Raw genomic sequence first — 18,661 nt, 5'->3', positions numbered from 1 at the left:
AATTAGGAATAAAAATATACAGACCTTATATCCAGTGGTAGTCTTAAGATTCCACTTCCTAAACAGTTAAAATGAATAGTCTCTGCAAAATCTGTTCCTCTCAGCTCCACTGGAATGAGTTGCATTGCACAAGATTCAGAAGCCTGCTGTGTCAGGTTTTGTTGAGCCTAGAAAGCAGTATTTTCAGAAACAGAATAAAAGAACTATGGCTCAAGGGGTCCAGTGTTTTTCAGTACTCCTATTCAAGAGAAATACGACAACCTCCTCATGAAGGAAGGGAGGTGGGGGGAAATTTTAGGGAGAATACCTGGAGAAAAATATTATCCATAGCTCCCCAGGATACGTTCAAGTACTTGGCATCAAATTGGGTGCCAAAATGCCAAGGGTTGGAGAAGACTGGAGAGATGCCTTCACTTAAAGGATTACTGGCTTGCAGAGAAGCTGGCATGGCATATTGCAGCCTGAAGGCATGAAGTATGTGCAATAAGCCTTTCCCCTTGTAGTAATGTGAAGCACTACCAACCATCTTAGTGTGGCCTAGAAATTTCTGGCAGTATAGCACATTGTTGGTGTTCAAGTCAAATAAAGTATGTCCAGAGGAATATTTTCCAATACAGAATTAATTGCTCTTGATATGCCTGAGATTTTAAAAAAGAAAGCAAGGCAAAACCTTCAACAAAAGTTGCTTCTCAACAGCAGATTAGTCTTCATTTGGCAGACCTTGATATAGCTTTGAGTGAGGGGGTAGAAGGGGAATCAAATACCATGAGCTCTTGAAAACTGTGTTTTAAGAATTATGTGGCAGAGGAGAGATGGTTGTCATTTTAATCTTTTTGTCTCTAAAAAAAAAATCCCACCAATATGTGGGGCAGATTTTTAGATAATAGATATTATGCTTGAGGAAAATACACAGCATCAAGGAATGAACAGACTCTTCAAAGGCAGCCAACTCCTGAGCACTCTGAGCATCCTCCAGGTAATGGTGCCCGTGCACTTGTCTTTTCCTGTTACCAGGCGTGCAAAAAACAAGGGAAGCATTAAAAGTAAGGATACCATGCTTGAATGAGGATCCTCTGCCCTTTTGAGAGGGAAGATCTGAAGACGGATACAGTGGGATACTCTAAATGGATAGTCTCTCTCCTTTTGGCAGTGGAATGTCCCAATCTCACTTACAAAAAGCCTGAAAGATATAGTTATCTTTTCCTCAGTTTTGAAGGCCAAGCATTTAAATAACTCAGATACGTGTTCTTCTCTGAGAAGGAGAGGCAATAGGTAATCCTGGCAGCTTGAAAAGGACCTGTCATGAAAAAAGTTTCTCGAAGCTAGTAGCAGCAGCTGCAGCTATGCAAGTCAGAGGTCATCATCGGTAAAGGAACTCCAACCACAGAGATAAAGTGTGAAGACGAAAAGAGGGAGAAAGGCTCTAGCACTAGAGATCCTGCAGGACAAAAATAAAATAAAATTAAAAAAAAAAATCTTTTTTATATATTCTGTTAGTACCTAAGTACTTACAGCCACTAGTACATACATGTGTGCACAGACGTAGCTGCCTGAGACAGAATCACAATTTCCAAGTCTGGACCTACCAAAAAAGTCCAATTTGATTCAGAAAAAAAATTATTTGTAAAACAAGAAAATGGACAACTCACATTGATTCCACAAACATTTAGCATCTGACTCTTTGGAAAGAATTGCTTTGTTCTATTCCCTATTGATACCAAACATGGCTAGTAAGTAGGTAATCACATATTGACTTGTCTTAAATACTTTGAAGAACATATAGACATATAACTGCTTCTAAGTGCATTGTGTACTGATTTTTTTCCTCCAGATCTCACATATCTACACAGTTGGCCATCCTTCACAAAGCCACAGGAGATACAAACATGTTTTCCCTTCACAGGCAGGATACTTGTGTTTGCTGTGAGGGCGAAGGAAGTCCCTTCCTTCCAAACCTTGATAATATTGTCAATCAGTTAAGTAGTACTGATATTTTAAAAAATTAAGATACTGCCTTTTTCCCTGGTACCTTATTTTTGTTCTATTTTGCAGAAAATACAAATATATGGTAGGAGCACTGCATTATCTCTAGAGCTGTAGCATGGAGCCTCTGGTTTGTTTTATTGTCTTGGAATTCATACCGGTGTCCTGACCTCAGGCTGTCACTGAACTTCTTTCACACTTCAGAGACAGTAGGGACAGGATCATCCACGGTCAGGACCGTACGCCACAACTCCAGAGACTATTCTTACTGAGGGCTGTCTAGCTGTACCATGGCAATGTTTCCCATGGTGTAGTAGAGGTCTAAGTCCAGCTATTCTTTCCAGAGTAGTACAAAGAATTATCGGTGTTCAGTGTACCTTCTACTTAATACTGTGTAAATCACTGTCACTAACCCAGGTCTCTGCTGATGTCCAACTTAGTGATGGTACTAGAGGTGTACCACTTCTTAGTAAGAATGTACTTTTTGTTGTACTCCAGGTTGGTTTTACGTCAGCCATAAAGATGATTAATCCAAGGAACCTCTTGAAAGATTCATATCCATGTACATTCTAGTACACAGATCATCATCTGCAGAAAACATGACACCCACTCAGAACAGCCTAGTGACGACCAGAGCTGCACTGTACGTGTCTCACGTGTTCTGAATGGACACAGCTTTAAGTTACAGTCTGCAAACCTAGCATATCATGGCACCAAGTTTCCAAAATTAAACTAGCAGAAGAACCAAAGACCAAACAGGCTGTATAAGTACTATAGTAAGACAGATGATTAAACTAGATGAAGAAAAATAATTTGATTTTTGTAGAACTGAAAAAAAGGGAACCAAAAGACTTATCAGGTGAGAAAACAACCAGTTAATAAAGACAAAAATAACATTTAACTGTGCTCTTATCAGAGGAAAAAGATCCAATATCAAATGCAATTATCCTTTGCCAATTTTGCAGTAATACATAGGGTGAGTGGGATAGGAAAAACACCACCTAGCCAAAAATCAAGAAAACTGCCTGTAATCTATCCTATCACCAGTCCACACAAGGACTTTGAAAATGTTAGTCAATCCACCTCACACTGAGAGCTCTGAATAGATGGCATTTCTTGTAAGATAGAAATCATTACTTCAAACTGTTTTAGAAACTACTATAGAATTACATTGTTATTCCCAGTGGGACAACCTAATTAATGTTATTAAAATGCCAGCCAAATAAGCCTAATGGTATATTAATGAAGTAGAATTTTTAGAAGAATCATTATTCATTTTATTGTATAAAATGTTCCAGAAGCAGAACAGATCACAATTTTTAATGTTAAAAGTGTACTTCAATTTCATTTTTAATAAAAATTCAGTATGTACCTTATTTTCTAACCATGCTTGCAGGCATATGACAGACTTTTTCTGTTCAAACCATAGCATTTTGTTATCTAGATTTGTCCACATTATTTTTATAAAGCAAATAATTCAAAAGTGTAGTTAAAACTACGTAACTGTTTGATTTAGTGAGTATTTTTTTAATAAGCAAAAGATGAAGTAGCATCTAAAATAAAATTAGTTAAAGTGTGATCAGGCTGTTGATGAAAAGTGAAAATTAAAAAACATAAGTGATATTGTTCAGGTATTCTCAGATCGAAACCACTGACATTTGAAAATTAAAGATAAGTTAACCTTGTAGAACATAACTGATGGAAATAACTATGGGACTAAATATACTAAATAGTTTAAAACCGCAAACTCACAGACCTTAAAACGTATGCTTCTAGGAGAGACTGCTAAAAGGAAAGGAAACCGTTCTGTCCACTTCCAGACTGATTTACACACACAACAAATCATAAAAAACCCGAAAACAAACAAACAAAACAAAACCCACAAAAAAGGAAGAATGATTACCCTTGCTTATTTCCTGAAATGGTAAACATAGAATTCCCAGTTTGCCTTACAGATGCAATTTAAGTTTCCCCAGGAGAAACTGGCCAGAAGAATTACACTCCAAATCAGGTAGTTTCTTAAAAGTGTTAATTATTTCTTCATTTGCTTTCTGAAATATCACCTTTCCAGTTCCAAAAGTGGTACAGTAGACTTCATAGGCAATTAAGTCACTGTAAAAACACTGTCATTTCTGAAACTCTAATTTAAAAACTAATAGAAGTATGCTGTTGCCCTCAAAAATTACACAGCTAAAAATACTGATAACTCTAGAAAACAGAACAGTTGCTTGCCACTCTGTCCTTACACTCATCAGCTGGGACTCGGTATCTTAGTTATTGTATTAAACTTTCACCAAAGGAAGTGAAAGAGAATTTATTTTATTAATAGTGAACACTCACATCTCACTGGATTTCCTGCAGAGGTAAATTTTTTTTTTGGTTAATCATAAATATTCCATATATTTTTATATTTTGAAATTAATGCTGTGCTTTTACTCAAATCTAGGGTTATCAAGTATGAAGTTCTGCCAATCTTTTCAGTAACTGATATTATTTCTAGCCACATTGCTGATTTCAGTGTTGGGGAAAGCCAGCTCTTCCAATCTGTATTTGCAGAACGCTTCAAGTTACTTCAAGATCAGAATTTCTCTACAAATGGAAGATTTACCTTGGCATCTCCATCTGGTAAGAAGAGATAAGCTCCACTTTTATCTCTGTTACTTGTAGTTCCATACCAAGCAAACTCCACCTTCATTTGATGATTTTTACCATCTTCTTTGGTATTTATTTTCTAAGGACAGAGAATCATGTTTGAAGTAGTTGACATGTTTAAGTTTCCACAAATAAGAAGTTCTTAAAAAGTAAAACATAGTGTTTCCAAGTATAATGCAACTTACCTCCAGTAGTCCGGACATTCCAGAAAACCACAGTTTCATGTAAGAATTTTCTAAGATTATATTATCCACAGAATTTTGCATCTCTTTTATCTTGAAAAGTTTGTCTGGCTTCTCCTGCCTACTATTTCTCATGTAGATATTATAGTCTGCTAAAACTGCTTCTGAACTCTGAACCTCAAAAAGCTGGTAAACTCCAAGCCCCAAAGGTGGTAGATGTGCCACAAAGGAAATCTGTTGGGAGCAAAGAAGAAGTTATTATTAAAAACATCAAATTATTGACTTTGTATGCTAAGTTTACTCCTTTTGCTTCAATAGTTTTAGGATGGCTGAATTTTCACCATATACCATAAACAAATATGAAATATACAAATGACATTCCAAAATTAATAACTGAAGCATGTTAAGGAGAATTAACAAACAAAAACGTCTGCACCACTAATCTGCTTAGGACCAAGATCACTGTTATAATAATGCCATAATAATTTTTAACCTTGTTGAATAAAAATGTTAGCATTAAGTATGTGTGTCCAGTGTATGTTGTGGTTTAGCCCCGGTCACCACACAGTTTCTTGCTCACCCTGCCCGTCCCCAGTGCAATGGGGGACAGAAATGGGGAGAAAGGAAAACTCATGGGTTGAGATGAAGACAGTTTACTAAAATAGCAAAGGAAAACTACAATAACAACAAAATATAAGGCTAGTAAAATGCACAAAATGAACAATGCATGATTTCTCACCACCTGATGTCCCAATGACCAATACAGCCCAATCCGAGCAGTGATTACAGAAACAAAATCAAGCAGCAAGCAAGGGATCGAGAAGGAGAGAATAAGGGAGATTTAGCTGCACCTCCCACCATGGGCGACCCCCACCTATATACTGAGCATGACATTTACGGCATGGAATTCTCTATTTTGCCAGTTTGGGTCAATTATTCTGTCTATATCCCTCCCAGTCTCCTGCACCTGCAAATTAGCAAGACCTGGAAAGCTGGACAGTGTCCTTGGTCTCATCAGCAACTGTTTATCAACATCAGGGTGTTTATCAACATTCTTCATATCTGAAATCCAAAACAGACCAGCTACTTAGAGGAAAATTAACTCCATCCCTGTTGAAACCAGGACAGTGTATCACACGTACACAGATTTTACTTATCAGTTAAGCTGCATTTAAAAATCCACAAATTTAAATGGCAAAATATAAGACAACTGGCTCAATTTTGGTCTCTGGTTATTTAGGAGCTATAAAGTAATCTGCACAGAAGAGTAATATACAAATTAAATCTCCAAAGCAATTTGCCTGGAATTTGAGGTACAGATATGTAATTTTATTTGTTCTTCTTCAAGCAAATAACAGTGTTAATTATTGTGCTGGTTTTGGCTGAGATAAAGTTAAATTTATTCACAGTAGCTCATATGGTGCTACACTTTGATATCAACAGTGTTGATAACACAGGGATGTTTTAGTGATTGTTGAGGAGTGCTTATGCAGCATCAGGGTCTTTCAGCTTCTCACACCACGCCACCAGCAAGCAGGCTGGGGGTACACAAGAAGCTGGGAGGGGACACAGCTGGGACAGCTGACCCCAGCTGACCAGAGGAATATCTGAGACCATATGGCATTGGGCTCAGCAATAAAAACTGGGAGAAGAAAGAGGAATGGGGGGCATAGGGACTGATGGCACTTGTCTTCCCAAGTAAACATTACACATGATGAAGCCCTGCTTTCTTGGAGATTGCTGAAAACCTGCCTGCTGACAGGAAGGAGTCAATTAATTCTTTATTTCACTTTGCTCAGACACACGGCTTTTCCTTTACCTATTAAACTGCCTGTTTATTGAGGTTAAACCACGAAAATTATCAATAATTATCCCTTTGGAGGACAACTGAGACACTTACTGAATTATCTTCACAGGAATATTATCCTGAAACAAGTTCAACTTGGCTCCCACGTCAAAAGAAATCAGACAAAGAATGCAAGCTTTAAAGTAATACAGTACTATTACAGTAATACAGATTATATCACTACAAATTTAACAAAATACAGGTTCTGATGTGTGAACACTGGGGACAATCTTCTATAATGATGTATGATCTAAGAATTCTCATAAAACAAAAACTAAGAGGTGGACTCTAATTCATCTGTCTAGCTTGAGTACAAGAGTAGGGAGATTACTGTCCAGCCTCTATATCTGGAAGACAAAAAAAATCAGAATTTAACTGCCTCAGATATCACACTTACAAAACCTTCCATCTGGAGTGCCCGAGCACATATAAACTGTGTGACTCTATGCACAGATTATCTCTTGAAGGAAAAAGTAGCTTTAGAAAGTTGGGAGAAAAGACACACATCCAGTATTTTCTGTTCATGCAGCTGAAATTGACCCTTTAAATACACTATATCACAAAAGTTCAGTAACTTATCAGTTTGAAAAACATAAAAGCTAAATATATATGTTTCTTTTTTTCCTTAAAATGACTGAATTAATGGCATTATCTGCAGAAGACAAAATTGTCAATACAATGAAGTATGCTTTCCATTTTCCTCAACAGTGAAGCTGCAATATCCGTCAAAAAAAAAAAACCAAACAACCTTAATGCTTTTAACTTGAAGTAGCATACCTGATACGCTTCATGTGATATTGTAGTTGCTCCATCCCAAACAGCACTAATCTGGACAGTAACAGGTTTCCCCAGAGGAGATAATAATTTAACTCTGGGTGAATTCACATGGACTGAAACCACTGAAAATCGCTCTTGTTCCGTAGGATTAAATATCAAAAGGTACCTGCAAAAATGTATTTGCCAAGTTATCTTTTGGCAAACAAGACTCCTCCTTCAGATTTAATATAATTGCACAAAAATTTTACATACAGAGCATTAAACAATGTTAGAACAACAGGTACATACCACAACAAATAAATATGCAAAACATAACCAGGAAACAACAGATATTTAACATTAACTCTTGGCAGATCTTCTTTTCTTAATGCTATTATTTTTTGAAGTAATTTTGAAAAGACGTTACAATAAAAATACATCAATTTCCCATCTTAACTACTAAAGAATTCCTACTAACATTTGTAAGCACAATTGAGATATTTAAGAGCACTTTAAATTTCCAGCTGAACTATTAACTTACAGTTAAAATAATTTAGAAATAATGAAGTAACGGCCAAAATCTGCTGTACATATATACATCTGATATATATTCTTTAAAGCAACTAGTTTCTCTCTGCTAGAAGGGAAAGTCCAAGAATTTTTAAATTATAATTTACCAAAATTCTCTATGGCAACTGTCTGCATATACATTGAAATATTTTTGTTAAGTACGTATAGAATAACTGATTTTTATGTAATGTTATGTCTGTTCTCCTATCTGAACACAGATTACGTACTAATCAAAAGAATCATCCCTGAAACTCAATAGACCAACTGTATTAGCCTATATAATTTTTTAATTACACTTTGTATATTGTAAAGTATAGAAAAATAGAATCAAACTGGAACATCTGTGCCTCATGCATCTGTAGGACTATCATGGTACTTCTTGTCTTTTCCAAGCTCAAAGGAAGCACTGTTTACAACTGTTTCCTGAAGTTTCCCTCTGTTTATTTCATCCTTTACAAAAATTGCCTTTAACAATGATAAATGTTCTTGCCAAAACTTTGAACAACTTCTGAGATACACAGAAGAATGAATATACTATCTTCAACCTCCTTGACCCTTCCCACTGTAAAACACAGTTTACTTCTTTATGAAACCCTGTCTTTCATCAGTTTCCATGATATCCATGTTATTTATCTAATCATTCCTTTAGCATTTCTTCTAAGTAGATTCTCCTCATTTTCTGCTCCGTTTCCTGTGCAGATTCCTCAGGGTTTTTTCAGTAGTTTTCTTTCTTTTCCTTTCACATCTTAAACTTCAAATTGAATTTCACCTTCACAGACCAAATTGTTTCATCTAGAATTGTCTCCTTGCACCTAAACTAGAAACCTCATTCTGTCACTCAGGTCTTTGACCTAAACATTACCTGTAGCTTGAACCTCTTTCCATAATCTCACATGCTGACTGTAAGTCTTCTAAGTTCCTTACTCATATATTTAGATGCTCTGTGCTCCATTATTTGCTAGCCTGGCCCTACAGTACAACTAAGGTCTTGCTAACAAATGACTTACAGAGCCAAATCCTTTAATCTTTTCTTTTTCTCTTTTCCAATATTAGCTCTAAACAGACTGAGGGTAGCCCTCCTGCACAAACATGCCAGAGGACAGTGAGGTCTTCCTGGCACCACAGAGTCTGGCAGGCAATGAACAAACTGCTGAGATGATACTTTGGAAATAATGCAACAGCACAATTGCAGAGGCAACAGCAAACTACTTAGAGTTAATAAGGAAGTACAAATTTCTCTTCTTTCTATTCTGAGAGAGAGGACTTCTACACAATTTTAGTGTAAAGTCAGAGAGACAAAGTTAAGTCACCACTAAATTATGAATGCAATACAGCCACGCAAGGAAAATTTTCCCTTCTTCTCCATACCGCTGAAAAAAATCTCACCTAATTCTTCTTCCATCCAGCCCCCTGATTTTTTTTTGCAATATTAATTTTAACAAATGCAGTTTTGCTCTACAGATACTTAGAATGCTTATGAACATTAACCAGGCTACCATTTTCCCCTTATCTTTCCATTGGCTTCCTCTTTTTTTTTTTTCTGCAAACTTGGGCTGTTCATCTTCAATTTCATAGCCCTTCACTGCTGCCCTATTACCTCACAATCAGTACGAAAGGTCAACTCCAAGTTCTCATTAGTTGAATAAACTAAAATCAGAGGCTATATCAGCTTTTTCTACTAAGAACCTTTGGATTACCTGCCATAAATAGAATGAGCTTCCAGTAAAAACTGTTTTCTTTTTAACTCTTTAGATGAAGACTCCTGTGCTGAAGTATTGTTAAATAACAACTTTGGTGCATAACAATTATTTTCCTTGCATATTTGTGCATCTAACTGTGGTCAGTTGCCTTCTAGCACAACCAAAAGCACTTTGGGATGCTCTTTTTTGCCCTGTTTTGTGTTGAAGACTCCTAAATTACTAGGCAACACAACAGTTAACCATATTCTTGGTCAGCTTTCGGAATCTTTAAGAACTTGTGCAAGACTTTGTGAGAGCCACCCCTAGACTTCAGTAGGTCATTTTACGCTTCTGCTTAACTGAAGATGTCTTCCTTTCGGATAAGATTTTAATTGAAACTTTAACATAGATTTTATAACAACTGTGGAATTAAAACCAAACTAAACCAACACTACTCTCAGCCTAGACTGCTCAAAAAGTAGGAAGACAAACCCAAAAATTAGTAAAACACTAAGAACTCCTCATATACTCTGAAAGAACAGTGTAAGAACGGTGTCAGAAATAATACAGACCTCAGAGATGATCCAACATCAAAGCTCAGAAGAAATCACTCATCCATCCAAAACATTACAAAAATCTTTTATTTATTCTTTTCTCCAGTGGGATTCCTCAATTCTTATGCCTCCAAGTAAAATGCTAGCTTATGCATACAATTAATTTTCAGTAATGCTATATATCCTCATTAAATTTAAATTATTGGCCAAAGAAAGAACATACTAATATCAAAATATTTCCTGAAACTTTATTCACCTTCACATTGATATAAACATGTTTCAAAACGTTAATTAGTTCCATCACAAATTTACCCATGACAAAAGACATGCCATATTATAATTATATTTCACTAGACTACTTTTTTTATATATATATATTTGGATAAAACGAAGTTCTTGTTGTACCAAGGCACATATGTTTTATAACTTTGTGAATGCAAACATATTGTAAGCGCATTATGTGTACGCAGAGTAATAAGGCAGACAGATGAAGTCAGTACTGACAGGGCAGATTTTCAGCAGTTGAAATACAAGAATTTTGCCTAGATGTTAGTATTTTGTTTTGAAATTTTATTTCAGCAGGACTGAAGTATTTATATTCAGTAAGATATAATTCCTGTGCATATATAAAAGAACTGACTACTGTAATTAAATCACATTACTTCTGAAGTACCTTTCAACTCCCACTCTTAAATAACATGCCACTATAACTATTTTAAATTCTACATGAAACAAAAGAGCTAGAATTCACTTATGCTGTATCATTACAAAGAATGTCATCCACAAATGTAAAGTAAAACTGCTTAATACATTACACAAAACATGATATTACTGTCTTTAAGAAGCAACAAGTGATTATTTTCCTTTCATTGTTCAGATCACTGGTCTTCAGCAAAGCACCAAGAAAACTAGAAAAGCTCCCATCTTTTTTCCAAATAAAGGAAGAGGGGTTTTAATGCCTACTGGTAAAATTCAGATGAAAAATTTTACCTGAAATATTTCACTTTAGAAACATCATTATGGCCAGGTGTCAGCCATGCTTTCTTTCAATTGCTCAAGAAATCGAAGAACTTCAATAAATATGTCTTGAAACAAAAGGAATTAATATAACTTTCTACAGATAAAACCACAGTTAATTTACTCACACAGAGAGCATGCATTCCATCTGTGCTCTGAGAGCAGGAGTAAACTGCTCTCAGCCCCTCAAAAAATGAGAGAAACAGGTGCAGATTTAAGCTCTTAATCCTAAATTGGATGCATCTCTGATGTGCCAATATTTGCAATTTCAGAAAAACAAATCCTGCCACCTGCTTTTCAGACATTTTTGGAAAGACTTACCTTTAATTTTTTTACCCCATACTTTCCTGGGTTTCTGAAACCCAGAACAAGTATTTTTTATTCATGCAAATGTGATGTCCTGGTTTTGGCTGGGATGGAGGAAAATGGATAATTTTCCCTATATAACCTACCATATGTCATTAAGAAACCCTTCTATGAAACACGTATATTCAAGATATCAAAGAATATTTTGACTAGCCTTTCCTATAATAAAGATTTAACTTACTGTGAAACATTTTCAGTCACAGCCAAAAAAAAGCCACCCCTCATTCTTCTTTTAAATACTTGCTTCATTAAATTGTCAAGAAAACATGTAAACTGGTGTAGCTATATTCACAGGCAAAACATGATTTACTAGTACTACCTGCAACACAATTATCATTTTCTTTTGAAGTTCATTCAATGCTGTCTTTACAAGGGATGCATTCAACTAAAGTGAGAAACCAGAACTCATTACTAGTATATGTCAGAGGATCATCAGTTACAAATGATTATTCACAAGATCACCTCTTCAAGACACTTGGACTCATGACACCTTCAGACAGTAGCTTTCATCACTTGGTGGAGGACCTTTATTCAAGTTTCCTTTGAGCCTTGAGGCACTCTAGCTCAGCCTCATCAATTTTGCTAGAACCTCTCTGACAAACCATTGCAGATAGATTAGAGCATTTGCCATTTTAACTCACTAGAGCCAGTTCTCTGGGCACATAAGCACAATTTCAATGCAAAGTTACACGAACAGCACCTTTGAAGCTGGTTAGTTTCTTAGTCTTCTGTTACAGAGGCTAAGCTAAAAAACAGCTAAGTAGTGAAAAATGCAAACTGCTACAAGAACTTAGAAAATATACAAGCCACAAATCCAAATGATTTACTATATTAATGGTCTTCCACTGAAGAACAAAAAAAGAGCAAACAGAAGCACATAAGTTCCCCTGAAACGTCAGGAGGGATCGGGGGGGGAGCAATAGTGAAAGGGAGGGAAAAAATAATGAATACATATTTAAATGCTTTAAGCCCTAAAAAAAGAGGAATCAAAGTAACTCTACATATATTAAAAGTCACCAGAAGAGACAGAGTGGCATGTTGGAAATGAGAATTAACTATAAAGGTATTCTGAGATCTTAGCAGCTGATGGACTGATTTTAGAATTCTAAACAAAACTGAAACTCTCTAAACAAAGCCACCTCACTGGGACAATAAAACAATAAAAACTCCCTAGACATCAAACAGGTGGCCAGGAGAAAATCAAAACTGTTTCATATCTGAAAATATGCAAAAAAAAAAAATAGTTTTAAAGATGTGAGAAGAGTGAGTAGGCAGTAACACTGTTAAATTAGTAAACATGATGTGTATGAGGTGGAAATGAACTGAGGATTAGTATTTAAACTGTCTAAAGCTCTGGCATGGTAGCTGCCAAAAATACCATTAAAAATTTGAATTATGTGACTTCTTCCAATATGTTGGAAACCTAATTAAAAGGAAAAAAAAAAAAAAAAGGCTAGATTCCTAAAAAATTACGTGAATTGACACTACACAGGCCCAGGGTGGTCCACATCTTTGGGAATGGCAGTAAATGGAACACAGAGAGCTAAGGTCATATACTTAAACCAGATATTTATCTGTACATTGCAAACAGGTACAACATCCCCTGAAGAAAAAAGACTTCCATGATTCTTGCATTGAAGTCCAAGAAAGTGTACCAGACACTCCTTTTCCTCCATTTTTTAATACAGAATAAAACTAAAGATAACTAGACCACAAAAATGACTTGCATGTTATTTTAAAAGCTGTCTCCTTGCTTTAGAGGGCCAGGGAAAAAAAAAAAAAACAACTTTAAACAAAACTGATCATAAGAATTCCTTTTCCTGAAGATGAAAAACTCTGCTGAGTATTTACTTAAAACAGTTGGTTAAAAAAATAGTTGTATCAAGTTACTTAGTTCTGTTTAAAGCTCTTATGGTTTCTCACAGAAGAGTCAAAGTGTCCTTAGTCAAAAGTATGATGAAAGTGACACTTTAAGTACAAGTCCCCATATCCACTTTTTTCCACATCTGGCCAAGTTCTCATGCATTTCTACTACAAATTACTAAAGATGAAGAGTCTACAAAGTAATTGTTCTGAAAATAAATGCTATATAAATGCCATATATACAACTTGAAGCGTCCTTTAATCAACTTAATTTTTTTTTTTTAAAAAAAAAAAAAAGGATGCAAGATATCATCTGAAATCATCTGGTCATGCTGCTTCTCTAGTTCTACAAAAATTAGACATTTTCTAATATCTCAAGCCATGTTTTTAATATTCCTTTAGGAACAAGACTAATTAAAAGCTAATTGTGCAGGCTCATTATTGTGACACTCCCACTGCCAGCAGATGAATGCTGTTTTCTACAACTGTTCTATTGTTTACTAAATTGAGCTGTAGGAACTATATGTTTTACACCATTTCAAGACACCTTTCAATCACATTCAAAATTTATACAGCAAGAAAGTTAACAGATAAAGTTTTGGACAAAGTAATTCAAAATCTCATGCATTAAAATAACGTGACCAATCCAGTTTCTGAAGGTATTCAAGTCTGATTCATGCTTGTTTTAAAGAAAATTTCACTCTGCAAGTATTTTTTAAAAGCATCCTCATTTCCTCCTCTGAATATTTCTGAAATGTAAAAAGTTCTCCTGATTTCATACAAATTGTACTTTTTTGCATATTATTTAACTGAACTCTAAACCTCTGTGTATCTTGAAATATTATCAATGACATTTGGCTCACACCTTTGTTTTAATAGTGGCAAATCCTACAAAAAATAAGGAAAAAATGTGGAAATCAATTTGTACAGTTAATTTTGAGTTTAAAAGCCCATAAGCCCCTGAGGAATTTTTGAAGAGATACACATGCATTTTTGTTCATTAATCCAAAAGTAATTTTCCTCCTAGTTCATATGCAGAAAGGCAGCAAAGTCAGTTATACCTATACGATGGAATAACTCTACGCCAGGATTTGTTTTTTGTTTTCCCAGAAGGAAAAATACACTTCTAAGTCAAACCATGTAAAATCAGAAACACTATGTTAGTGAGTTAGGATATTTCTTTTGTAAATATAACTGGATACACACACATACATACACTATACATGCTACCCATATGGAGGTGGAAGGTGGAGGGAAAATCCAAATTTTTCCAATTAGGAAATATCTTGACCTTTGCATTCCTATAGAAAACTGATCTGTTGCTACTAATATAAGTAGTTATACTCTAGTCAACACTTCTCACCTCATCAGAAACCTAGCTACCCACAGTAAAAACAATTAAAATAAATTATTACTCTGCAAACATTTCATGTGTAAAAGAGTTAAAAAACAGCTCTTTTGTCAAAAGTGACACAGAAACTTCCTTTTATAGCAGATCGGCCAACCATCACAACAACGTTTTTCAGCAGAAAAAAAACCCTTTTTAACCTAAATAGGAAATTCCTTTTGCCTGTGTAACAAACTGAGCATAAATTGCCGTGCTTGCGCATTAGGGAGAGCAGTTGTAAGCAGAGTTGTTCTCTCATTAGAGAAACTAGTTCTCATATAAACATCAGGAAACATTTCAGGTCACTGGAAGGTCTTGTATGCCTTAAACCAGTCCACTTTTCTCATTTATTCCAGTTGGTCAAAAAAAAGACAGTATGCACAAACCAGACTAGCCTATAACCTTAGGTCATGCTGGGTATTGCAAAATATGCTGTTTTGCTACAACTCTCAAGACTAAATTCAAGAAACAAAAGGTAAATTTAGATACTAATTTAAAAAGTGGACTAGAAGGTCGCTGTAGTTTCACCTCTTAACCAGAATGAGAATTCAGCAGGACAACCCTTGACAAATGCTGCAATCACTACTCTTCAAGAATCCAAAACTGTTTATACTGTTTTCTGCAGCTCAAGCACCCATTTTGCTTGAATATATAATTACATTTTTAATTACTTTACATTAAACAACATTTCTTCCAATTATGTCTTCCTTTTTTTCCACTGCAAGTATAATAAAACTGATTCTCTGTAACGAACCTGTATGTATTTATAGATTTACATTCCTCATTATTGGTCTTTTCAAACTAAACAGATTATACTCTTTTAAAACCTCTTTGGTTGCTTTCTTCAACTTAATACTCTTGCTTTCCTGTTAATCTTCCTCAAAGTCTTATCTCTCAAAGTATGCTTTCTAAAACTAAATACCATATTTTTGATGAAGCCTTCATCACTTTCTGTATTTTACACAGAACACCTACATTTAAATTATCCAAAAGCAAAATTGCCTCTGACATCATACAAGTAACCCTCTCAACCTGGCTTTCTGTAACGCCTAGTCTCTCTCTGCTTCATTAATGTCTATTTGTTTAGTCCTCACATTATTTCTCCATGGGGTGTGTAACACTTCTACTTGCCTGCTTCATTTTCATTCTTTGACTATGAAATATTTGCTCCAGTTTAGTAAGAGTATTAAACTCTAATAAGAGTATTAAACTCTAATTCTATATAGACTGTTTGTTCCCACTATAACTTCAAATTTTATAATCTATTTACATTGTACTCTATTAGCACGATTGATACAAATAGACAACAATTTGTGATTTTAAGATGAACTAAAGAATTTCTTGCTTGTTTTTGGCCTCACTTTGCACAAAAACCCTCCAACCTGCTCAGATGGATACGAAAGCATGTAAGTTGAATAATATGTGATATCCAACATTTATCAATGAACATTTAAGTAACAGCTAGGCAACCAGTAAGTCTATCTATTAACTGAGTGAAGGTAGCATCAGCAAAAATGCATCTACAACAAACTGACTAGAAATTAAATGAAAGTGTGGAATTAAAACATGATGCCAAGTCTGATTTTTTGCTTTCCAGGTTTAAAGAAAGATTATCAGATCTATTTCAATATTTCTGTTTGGGTTAGTGTTTGTTTTTTGGTTTTTTTTTTTCTTTTTTGGTGGTTTTTTTTTTGTTTTTTTTTTTGTTTTGGGGGTTTTTTTTGGTTTTTTTTTGCTTTTTTTTTTTAATTTCGTCTATACATTATGAGAACGAACCTTCACAAAAAGCTGTATCAAGTTAAGCTCACAGCACAAAATGAAACTACAGTGAAAGTGTGCTTTAACTGTCCATCAACACACCTAATTATATTAAAACACTTAGTTTCAATAATTGCTACAGCTGCAATGTACATCTCCCTCTGAGATACAGTAGATGCTGAAACCATTAGCATTCTCAACTATATAATCCTAGACATTTTATTAATTAGAAAAGTCCTTTGTGAGGAAAACCTTATGATTAAAGAGCTGCAGTCTCAGATATATTGTCAGATGTAAACATGAAATTTGGGCAGTGGGAATATAGGTTGATTAATAAAAATAGAAGTTAAGCAAACAGTTGTCCTCTATATAATCTGAAAAAAGCAAATTCTCCCCAAAATGACATTTGATACCTTCCCAAGGTGCTCTTCATTCACTGGCTAATGTCTACAGAGATTTTTCAGCTTACTTAATTGGATAAGATAAGTAATGCTAATATTATCCTCTCCAGCTAAGCTTCTTGTAAATTTAAGAATCCTAATTTGGGACTATCAATACTGTCACAGATGTAAAAAAAAAAAAAAAAAAGAAAAGAAAAAGAAACAAAATCAACTTATATCTAAGCAGCAGCTCTTATAATCCAATTAAACTGTTTATTATAGAATAGAATAATAATCTTGAGTATATATAAGCAAATATTATCATATATGAACAAAACCTAAGATTTTTTACTCTTCCTAAATAAGTTATCTTTTCCATTTTATTAAAAAAATAAAAAATCCTGGAGAAGAATTAGTAGGAATCTAATACTTGAAACTACAAGCACAGAATATAAATTTTTGTTGCTTTCGTAAGGTATAAAAACAATTTTGAAATAGAATCTATTATCCACAGATCAGCTTTTTGTTATAAAATCAAACAGGAGACAGCAAGAAACAAAAAAGAGTTACAATAAATAAATAAGTAAATTCACAAGAATTCAGTATAGTTTTAACTAACACAAAAAAGAATTATGCTATGATTACAATAGCATTTGAAGAGGAAATTAAACGTGCAGTTTACAAATAGAATGTAAAATTACACATTCTTTCTAAAAGTAGCAATGGCTGACAGTTCTGGTTAACATAACTAAAAACAAGGATACTATGCTTTAAAAAACCTGCAACATTACCTTAGCTTGACATTTCAGAATTGTGAATCACTCCAGGAATGCCCTTCCTAACAACAAACCCAAAGTCAAACTTTAGATTCTTTAATAAACAAGAGAGAACTCACTCACACACACTCCTATCAATTTTCTTTCTATAGCTCTACAAATGTATCCTTATAATATCCATTGCTCATGCAAAAGGCAGGGGATTAGGCAGACCTTATGTACATATTCCATCCTACTCTCACAGGAAACAGGACTTTTGCGTGCCTTTCTCAGGAACAAACCATGGAACACCCTCAAGAAAACAGCATTCACGATAAACACAGACAACAGCACAGCAAGAACTATAAATTTGGAGAACACAAAAAAACCAACATCAACCTAAGACAAGACTTTTAAAATGTTATGTACCTACTACATATGCCAGATACACATACTTCCTATGATTTGGATGGATTGTAGTGGCACACATATCCTAATCTGGAGCACACAACTACTCTCCAATTAAGGATAAAAGGATTAAATCCAAAGGCACTAGTTTAAATTTTTCTTTTACCACAAGGTTGTGAGGTGTTCTGAAGTCCAAGATGGGCTTGAAGCCCCCTGACTTTTTCAGGATCAGGAAGTACCTTCACTAAAATCCTTTCCTTGTTCCTCTTGTAGTGCAGGCTTTATAAATCTGCATTTAGAAGGGAAAAAAAATCTGGTTCAGAAGAGCAGAAAGACTTTAAGTATGCCATATCACTTCAGTCTGTGCCTTGAGAGGCTTGTACTAACTACAGTATTGCCTCAAAGCAACTCCAGTAAAAAGGCTGAAGGGGCCAGTGCCTGGAAAAAAAAGGAAATAATACACAAATATACTGAAAATGTGTATCTTCTACTTCCAAAATTGCTT

General features: G+C 34.9%; 1 protein-coding gene across 1 annotated transcript in view; it reads right to left on the bottom strand.

Moving 5' to 3' along the window:
- The window catches only part of MAN2A1 (mannosidase alpha class 2A member 1), a 115,984-nt gene that overhangs the window by 30,258 nt on the left and 67,065 nt on the right, over positions 1-18,661 (bottom strand). The window contains exons 13-15 of the mRNA XM_086769882.1: positions 7,441-7,606; positions 4,821-5,051; positions 4,592-4,714 (exon numbers count right to left, since the gene is read on the bottom strand). Coding sequence (XP_086626008.1) covers positions 4,592-4,714; positions 4,821-5,051; positions 7,441-7,606 — 520 coding nt within the window. The remainder of the gene's footprint in view (positions 1-4,591; positions 4,715-4,820; positions 5,052-7,440; positions 7,607-18,661) is intronic.

The sequence above is a fragment of the Chlamydotis macqueenii genome, chromosome Z, assembly GCF_036417535.1.
Source record: "Chlamydotis macqueenii isolate bChlMac1 chromosome Z, bChlMac1.mat, whole genome shotgun sequence".
Classification (NCBI taxonomy): Eukaryota; Metazoa; Chordata; class Aves; order Otidiformes; family Otididae; genus Chlamydotis; species Chlamydotis macqueenii.
This window is presented reverse-complemented; position numbering and strand designations above follow the sequence as displayed.